Here is a 9,810-nt window from a genome sequence, read left to right as displayed (position 1 = left end):
ATGTGAATACTATTATGTCTTCTTTTTTTTTGACTCAATAAGGAAACTTCCTACCCTGAGAGGACAAAGCAAAACTTTCCTCTGTAAGTAACACAATACAGGGGCCCATCAGTGATTTTGACATCTTTGAATTTTAGTGCCCGTCAGGCATCTATAATAGAGCTTCACCAGCTGTGGTATTCTATGGCCAATTACTACCACACACGAAATACAGAATAGCTCTCAAGCTTAGCATAGGTGTGAATCGCCCAGTTCATGCCATGTTTGCTTTGCTCGTACTTGCAAGGATACTTGCCATGATAGTGATGACCGAAGCACGAGCATCTGCGGTTTTGAGAACCGTAGACGGGAACACCGCTCAGCCTCCGAACCGCTTGTTGGGTCGGTTAAGGACAAGGTCCCTCCATGGCGACAGCACCGGCACGGGTTCTTCAAATTTTACTCTCCCATCTACTGGCAACTGTACAAGTATATGTGGTAACGTGACCTTCACCTACCCATTCGGCATAGAAGCTGGCTGCTCCAGGAATTCTGACTTCAGTTTAGTTTGCAACCACACCACTCATCCCCCAAAACTCTTCTTGGATGATGGTAGTACAACCGAGGTTGTCGCCAATATTGACGCCGGTGGCATGACGCTGAATGCTTTTCCGGTCAATTTTTCTAAAACCATCCCAATGAAATCTGATGTCGATGGCTACAACATGTCATGGACTCCGGGGAATAGTTTTACCGTTTTCGAGTCGATGTTCCTTACTATCATTGCTTGTGACTTGGATGTGTATTTGGTAGATAAAGATGTTGGTAATCTTAGGTTGGTTTGTAAGGTAACCTGTCCCAGCAAAAAGATTGCAGAGCAAGTGTACAGGCAGGATCCTAGTGGGCCTGGGTCGTGCTCCGTACATGCAGATATATTTGTTCATACCGTCGAGTTACAGTTTGTTCGCCACAAAACAAGTAAGATGAAAACACAGTCTCATCTCAGCATCTTGTGGGATACAATCAACATAAATATTGCGACAGAAATTGGATGGAGTATCGTGGACCAAACGAACTGCTCCAGGAGCATGAAAAATAGCAATTATGCATGTGTCAGCAAACACAGCGAATGCACGGTTACTTTTCCTGATGTTGGTTATGTCTGCCGGTGCAATAGCGGTTATGGAGGCAATCCGTATATCTCCGATGGCTGCTCGCCTGACCACAGTAATCTCCTCCATCATGTCTTTTATGTGTCTTTTATGAAAGGTTTTTGTCGCAGGAGTTTTTGTTGTCAGTCAGGACATAACTTGCTCCTTTTGGATTCACACCTTAACAAGAGCATATGTACTTCTACAAAAGTAACTCCAGGATTATAAAAGATATATCAATTAATTTTTAAAAATATATATCCCATTAAGAAGTGAATTAGCAAATAAACTTGGGGCATATCTAGTCTCATAAGCATCAGCTTTTCTGAAATGATACACATGATTTTAGCCTTTGGTCTTTTAACTATGATACTACAACCTGACACTTTTTGTATGTGGAGGTTCATTCCGGTAAAAAATTATTTCCTTTTGTGCTAGGCTACACAAAATAATCTTGCTTTCTAGCTAATCTGAAGATTCTTTTCTCCAGACAGTATCTGACAAAATTGAAATTCTTTTGAATAGAGTATAATTCAAGACCAAGAAAGGCGAATTGTTCTCGACAGTGTGGGAATATCAGTGTCCCATTTCCTTTCGGCATAGAAGAAGGCTGTTCTGCGAGGAAAACTTTTCAGCTCGACTGCTCAGACACTACAGTACCCATTCTCCGGGATTATGGCGGCCTCATGGATGTGACATACATAAATGTCAGTGAGGGGCTTCTGGGAATCAAATATGACTCAAGTTTTGGGGAGGAGATATTTAACACCATATTGCAACCTTCAGAACTTCAAGAACCAACCCTGTATGTTGATCCCCTGGAATCAGCTTCGGTGAGATGGGCTGTTGATGATCTTACATGCCAAGAAGCCAAAAAAAACTCCTCTGGATATGCGTGTGTAAGTATCCATAGCTCCTGCCTGGGTGTCATCAGCTCCAACAAAAGTTATGTTGGATACAGGTGCGCATGCTTGCACGGTTTTGAAGGAAATCCATACATCCCAGATGGTTGTGAAGGTACTCCCTTTCTCTTTATCTTTACAACTGTAGTTTATTATTTGTACAAATGTTATGTATCTCCTGACAGAGATATGGTTACAGATGTTGATGAGTGCAAACGGACACCAGGACTTTGCAAAGGGAATTGCCAGAACACTATGGGAAACTACACCTGCACCAAGTGCCCTGATCATACAGAATATGATATTACAAAAATGCAGTGCGGTCCAGTAAGAAAGCAAAATATCTTCTTAGGTGAGCAAATATATACTGCATGCTCGATTCTTCTCAAAACATAATCAAGATATAGGACTGATGCATCAATTTCATTATGGTAGGTATTGTAACTGGGCTTAGCAGTGGCTTTGGCATGTTACTATTTGGGGTAAGTGCAATATTTCTCATTCGAAGATGGAAAAGAGATGTCCAGAAGAAACTAAGAAGGAAGTATTTCCGGACGAACAAGGGCCTTCTCTTACAACAGTTGATATCAGCAGATCAAAATGCGAGTGAGAATACTAAGATTTTCTCAATAGAAGAGCTTAAAAGGGCAACAAATAACTTTGATCCTGCACGCATCCTTGGACGCGGAGGGCATGGCACGGTCTTCAAAGGGATCTTATCAAACCAGCATGTGGTAGCCATAAAAAAATCCCAGATTATCAGGGAAGGTGAGATCAGCGATTTTATCAACGAGGTTGCAATCCTCTCTCAGATAAACCACCGGAATATCGTGAAACTTTTCGGGTGCTGTCTTGAAACTGAGGTCCCCTTACTAGTGTACGACTTCATTCCCAATGGTTCATTATTTGAAATTCTCCATCATGATCCTAGCAACATAGTTTCTTTGGCATGGAATGACTGTCTTCGAATAGCATCAGAAGTTGCGGGTGCTCTGTGTTATCTCCACTCTGCAGCCTCGATTTCAATCTTCCATCGTGATGTGAAGTCCTCTAACATACTCCTGGACGCGAACAATGCTGCAAAGGTTTCGGATTTCGGCGCTTCAAGAACTGTCCCCATTGATCAAACTCATCTTGTCACAAATGTGCAAGGCACATTTGGCTACCTAGATCCAGAATATTACCATACTAAGCAGCTAAATGAGAAGAGTGACGTTTACAGTTTTGGTGTGGTACTCCTAGAACTTCTTATCAGGAAAAAACCTGTTTTTACAGCTGAGTCGGGAATGGCCGAGAGCTTGTGTAACTATTTCCTCTCAGAGATCAGGTCGAGGCAACCCAAAGAAATAGTGGCTGCACAAGTTCTCGAAGAAGCGGCCGACGAAGAGATCAACGGGGTTGCTTCTCTTGCGGAGAAGTGCCTGAGGCTAAAAGGTGAGGAAAGGCCTACAATGAAGGAAGTCGAGACAACATTGCAGCAACTCCGAATGAATTGGACGAATTCATCTCAGGCTGATTCAGCCATTGAGTATGAGATGCAAGGCCACCAGTCCATGGCCATGAACCTAGCCGGGAGAACTTATCATGTAACATCTCAGCGTAACCAAAACGCGTGCTATAGCTTGGAGCAGGAGTTCCTCGCATCCGCTAGCCTGCCGCGCTAGACATGCTTGTCAGCTCTCTAGTGTTTTTGCCCTTATCTTCTACTCACTCTGTAGTGATCTAAAAGGTCTTATATTAGTTTACAGAGGGAGTACATGCAATCCTCTTCTTTACAAAGTGTATTATGCAGCACCATCTTACTTGATGAATGGATTTACTCAACAAAATTAGTGTTTCATCCTTGACACATCGCACTCTATTAACACACATGCCTTGCTCAAATCATATTCCCTTATTAAACTGCAACAGTTCCTGCTATAATTTTATTTTTCCTTTTCTTTTAAGTAACCAGCTAGAGTGCTGCATATTCTTTTTTCTTTTTACTTTTCAAGTGTGATGCATCTTCCTTTAGTCAAAAGGTTACATACGATCTCGCAAAAAAAAAAAGGTTACATACGCTGTAGGGTCTCATGTCTGGCTCTGCTGAATCAAGGTGCTTTTTTTGTTTGTTTCTACAATGAAGATGCTTTCAGCTCTTCATTCTTCATAAATCGAAGCATCCCTGAAGTGTACAGAGCCCACTGAAATATATGAGGTTTACGTGCAATAGTACTCCCTCCGTTCCGAATTACTTGTCGCAGAAATGGATGTATCTAGATGTATTTTAGTTTTAGATACATCCATTTCTGCGACGAGTAATTTGGAACGGAGGGAGTATTAACTTGTTTGAATTTGGAGAAGTTCAGTCTAATACTCTTGCATTTGAAGTTTTGAACACATATTACTGACATGTTCACACTGCCTGAACTTATGATATTTGTTCTCTTCTTTCAACAAAGCAACAACTCCCGAGCTCGAGTTTTCCTGGGACGATAAAAGCCAATTGTATTCCTAAAAAAGGCCTAAGAGATGAACACTGCAATTTTCACCTCTGCCTCTGAACTTTTATTCCAAGTGTACAGAAAGGAACTGAAGAAATGTAAATGGACACTTGATTGCTACAAAATGGAAGTGGACGATTCCTTGGAGTAATGTAGAATCTTTACTCTGTTTTGCAGTGAAGGGAGTAACCCAAAGTCCAATGTTTTGTCAGAGAACAAACACCCGTACAGAGATGAACACTGCAATGTTCAAGGAGATAAAAATGTTCTCAGAGAACTGCTGTACAGGCTAAATATTCTTTCGATTAAAATAGGAGTATTTGTTAACCGTACAGTGCAAAATCAAAATAATGCCCGTTTTAGAAACTGGGCTCTGTTAGAACCCTACTGTTTTGTATATGAAGTTTGAAGAAGCCTTCTTTTGTGGAGCAACTCATGATGCAACCCCTGATACTAACTTCATTTGTGGGGAAATTAGTGTTCTTCACCGGTAATGCATTTCGAATTTCAGGTGTCTTGAAATCTATGCGCATATGAAGTATGAATGGCAAAGTGATATTTCACGCTGACATCAACAGCTCTGTATATCGTTTTCATCTTGTAGACATGTTAGATGTGCATCAACCGTGAATTGATCATACTGAATATTGATACTGACAGTTCCTTGCTGCCATGTTAGTTCCTCCATACATACACGGCAAAGCAGATAAAATTTTTCATCACTATTTAGAAATTATTATCTACTCGAAAACGCAACATAGCCTTTTCGTCACGGCGCGCGCTCACGCGGGGAGATCACATTCCTATTAGCCTGAAAAGTAGCAGGCATCACGAAGAACACAATCACCCAGGTTACACCAAGCTTATAAAACTCTAGCAAATATCCCAAGGGCAAGCACACAAACCAATCAAAGCATACACCTCAGTGATGCCTTGCTTCTGAGGCACCAGTAACCACACATGCACAACAAAACCGCATGTGCTTGTGCAACTCTTGTTACAATAACTGAAAACAAAACGCCTTGTTCACACAGACCCAACGAATTCAAGAGGACACATCATCTATCTTCAAGCAAAATTTGCTATGCAAGTCTGGTTGTTGAAATTGGCTTGTCGAAATAAAAGAGATTAAGATGCAAATAAGAGCACAAGCACTTGCATGAACACTCTTCGTCATGCAGAAACAGGGCGCTTAGCTTGTCAACTCCAGCACAGATGAGCAATACGACGTAGTCAAGTACATATCCATAAAGTGCAAAGACTGAACAGCAAACTGAATGACAACTAACTGGCGAAGGTTTGAGCAATCACCAACGCCACCATAAACTTCTCCTACAATGTCCTGAAAACTGAAGGATGAAACTAACAGCAAAAGCTTCAGTACGGCTGCCGCTATGAGCAATCACCTTTTTTTAAGCTGCATAAATCTCTGTTGGAAGAGATAGTTTCCAGAAGAAGCTGGTAGAGCAGCAAGCTGTAGTTGCCCCATCGACGATCACTGGCCATCGGAATAGAACATGCTTGGGTACACCCAGAAGGCCTGCAGCTGACCGTACCAGTTTCTCTTGTACACAAGATCAGGGTCAGTGGAAGGATCCCACACAGCATCTGCCGCATCACCAAAGCCATGTACGCTCCAAGGCTGGGAGTAATGGGCGTAGTACAGGCGGTTGCTCGTCCCTCCCCACTTCTCTGGGCTCAAGCAAGAAAACGGCGGGCTCCTCACATCACCCCCTACAAAGAGTGCCCAGTTGTCCAGCTTCTAACCTCCACCCATTTTGCAGGTCTTGTCGACATATCAAGGCGGTAGGGTTTATACAAGACTGGTGCTCCAAATGATAGGCTCACGTAATGGTCAACCATGAGAAGCATATCGCCGCAGACCACCAGCCATGGTCTTAGATATGGGCACTCAGTCATGCCGTCCCACCACTTGGTAGTTATCTCCTGCAGGCCAAGCTGGGGGGCTAACTTCAGAAAGTAGATCCTCTGAGAATAATCCATGGCAATGAACTGGCCATTGAATTCCACAATCTGATCTATCCGTGCATCAGAAAGCTTGATTTCAGACCAAGAGTCGCTTCCAACCGGCCAATCAAACAGGGAGGATCGAGTGCTGACAAGGAGATGGCAGTTGGGTGATGCAAGGGGAGCTGTCAGGGTGCCACCAAAGTAGAACTCCTCTTCACAGTCACCACTGAATGGGAGACATGGAGGTGAAACCTCAGCACCAGTGAACACATCAACAATAAGACAATTTCCTCGGCGGCAGCAGATGAGTTGCCCATATGAAGAACCAGCAAAACGCATCCTCTGAAAAGTTTCTTGAGGAATCTGGCAGCGAAGGGCTATGTTCTGGTTGGCTAGATCAATGACCTTACATGTGCGTAGCTTGTGACGACCATTGCTAGAAGGTAGATGAGGGGCTTGGACACGGACATTGGGCCGGACAAGGAGAGGCGGGAATTTGGTGCAGAAGGTCGATTTGGATGGGTATGAAGAGAAGGCGGCACGCCAAGAACGACAGGTGCTAGCAAACGCAATAAGGTCGAGAAAGGAACCCAACAGAGGAACAATGGAGTGAAGCAGGTTATCTGGGAGGTCAGCCCAGTCTTGGTGCCCCGTCACTACTGGAGCATCAGAATAGAACATGCTTGGATACACCCAGAAGGCCTGCAGCTGGCCGTACCAGTTTCTCTTGTACACAAGATCAGGGTCGGTGGAAGGATCCCACACAGCATTTGCCGCGTCACCTAATCCATGTACGCTCCAAGGCTGAGAGTAATGGGCGTAGTACAGGCAGTTGCTCCTCCCTCCCCACTTCTCTGGGGTCAAGCAAGAAAACGGCGGGCTCCTCACATCACCCCCTACAAAGAGTGCCCAATTGTCCAGCTTCTTCACCTCCACCCATTTTGCAGGTCTGGTCGACATATCAAGGTGGTAGGGTTTATACAAGACTGGTGCTCCAAATGATAAGCTCATGTAATGGTCAACCATGAGAAGCATATCACCGCAGACCACCAGCCATGGTCTTAGATATGGGCATTCAGTCATGTCGTCCCACCACTAAGTTGCTATCTCCTGCAGGCCAAGCTGGGGGGCTAACTTCAGAATGTAGATCCTCTGGGAATAATCCATGGCGATGAACTGACCATTGGATTCCACAATCTGATCTATCCGTGCATCAGAAAGCTTGAGTTCAGACCAAGAGTCACTTCCAACTGGCCAATCAAACAGGGAGGATCGTGTGCTGACAAGGAGATGGCAGTTGGGTGATGCAAGGGGAGCTGTCAGGGTGCCGCCAAAGTAGAACTCCTGCTCACAGTCACCACTGAATGGGAGAGATGGAGGTGAAACCTCGGCACCAGTGAACACATCAACAACAAGGCAATTTCCTCGGCGGCAGCAGATGAGATGCCCATAGGAAGAGCCAGCAAAACGCATCCTCTGAAAAGTTTCTTGAGGAATCTGGCAGCGGAGGGCTCTGTTCTGGTTGGCCAGATCAATGACCTTACATGTGCGTAGCTTGTGACAACCATTGCTGGAAGGGAGATGAGGGGCATCGACACAGACATTGGGTCGGACGAGGAGAGGCGGGAGTTTGGTGCAGATGGTAGGTTTGGATGGGTACGAAGAGAAGGCAGCACGCCAAGAACCACAGGTGCTAGCAAACGCGATAAGGTCGAGGAAAGATCCCAACAGAGGAACAATGGAGTGAAGCAGTTTATCTGGGAGGTCAGCCCAACCTTGGTGCCCCAACACTCCTGGGGGAGTAGAGACAGATGGATCAGGCAATTTGCTCGGGCTTTGCATGATGGCAAACTCTCTGCAAAACACAACAAATTCAAGGCAGAAAGGTTAGAAAGATTATTAGTCCAGTAACAAATGAAAAAAGGCAGACAGCATGCTTGGACCATGGACAAGCAATTAAGCACGTGTTGTTCTCCAGATCTTGTATATCCCTTAAATGTCAAGAAAGTCGACACTTACAAATAAGCAGCAAGTTGATCGATTTATTTTGTAAGATGGTTATATGACAGGGCTAAGATGACAGCATGCACAGATAAGAATTTTATTTTGGAAAGCCACCCTGTAGTTAAAACTTTTCGTGACAGTGAAAACCATCTGCATCTTCAGATCATGATACTGAAATGGTGACAAACGCTATGACATTTCGCTTGGCTGTAAACACTGAATAAAACAGCTGCAGTTATAGCTCTATAAATAACAATGTGCTACCAATACCGACTGTCAGGACATGTACAGTACGGATACTCTGGAATTTCACGGGTTCTTCTGCTTGGGTACTTTTTGTACTCCTTTCCATTTGCAAATCACATATTGGGGTACGACGAACACTCGACCTAATTTTCTTCTCAAAACCAACAAACCAATTATACTATCCGTACATGCACATCCCATCTAGGGTTCCAAGGCTCAGTAGTATCCTTTACGGCGAAATCGAGTGAAAAATCTAAACCTAGGACAGCGGCGACGCGATTCGAGTTCTTCCCACGAGAACGATTGATTGCACAAGTTGCACGACAGAGTAGGCAAACGACGCGTACAAGAGAGATGAACGAGGGAAAAAGCGACGAGAAACTGGGGTTCAGGTGAAGAGGAGCGGGAAGACGGGGAGAGTGCATACCTTGAGGAGGATGCAAGCGAAGGCGACGGCGACGTGGTGGGGCTGATGCCGGCTGGCGGCTGGCGGCGTCGCCGCAGGCGGCTCGCTTTCCGTCCCATTCGCTTCCAGAACCGCCCGAGCAGCTCTCTCTCTCTCTCTAAAGTGTCAGTCTCGCTCTCTTCAAACAAGGCCGTGGGGATTGTATCGACAGTCTAATGTGGGCTTTTGTGTGTGCTTGTTGTGGGCTGGGTCAGATTGTAGCTTCGTAAGACAAGCACACGTCACCAAAATGTTCCTTGTCTCAAAAAAAACCCTAGAAAATATTCCTATCTTTTTGCTCAAAAAAGAAAGAAAATATTCCTATCGACTCAAAAAAATAATCCTCTGTCCCAAAATAAATGTCACTGATTTAGTATAACTTTTTTTAAATCACTGATTTAGTATAACTTTAATGGAGGGAGTAGTAGTAAACAAATCCTAGTACTTGATCCTGGGTCAAATGACCCCTTTTCAAGTCCAACTAAAAAATCAGTTCAAAAGAAATCCCACTAAAAATCACGCATTTTCAAAAGAATAATCTGTACACATAAAAGTAATTAAAACGTTACAAATAGAATCAGACTCTTTTGCCTAATAAAAATATTTTAACTTGAATTTTCATATGAGAA

The 9,810-nt window shown here is 44.0% G+C and overlaps 1 protein-coding gene and 1 pseudogene across 1 annotated transcript; one reads left to right on the top strand and one right to left on the bottom strand.

Annotated features, from left to right (window-relative positions):
- Window positions 1–200: 200 nt before the first annotated feature.
- LOC123148723 (wall-associated receptor kinase 1) lies at window positions 201–3,868 on the top strand. Its single transcript, XM_044568214.1, has 4 exons — window positions 201–1,206; window positions 1,656–2,147; window positions 2,232–2,384; window positions 2,468–3,868. Exons 1-4 carry the CDS (start codon window positions 261–263, stop codon window positions 3,694–3,696), a joined length of 2,820 nt encoding a protein of 939 aa, XP_044424149.1. The 5' UTR covers window positions 201–260; the 3' UTR covers window positions 3,697–3,868.
- A 1,820-nt stretch (window positions 3,869–5,688) lies between these two features.
- LOC123148722 (uncharacterized) lies at window positions 5,689–9,322 on the bottom strand (annotated as a pseudogene).
- Window positions 9,323–9,810: the final 488 nt, after the last annotated feature.

Source organism: Triticum aestivum, chromosome 7A (genome assembly GCF_018294505.1).
Source record: "Triticum aestivum cultivar Chinese Spring chromosome 7A, IWGSC CS RefSeq v2.1, whole genome shotgun sequence".
NCBI lineage: Eukaryota > Viridiplantae > Streptophyta > Magnoliopsida > Poales > Poaceae > Triticum > Triticum aestivum.
This window is presented reverse-complemented; position numbering and strand designations above follow the sequence as displayed.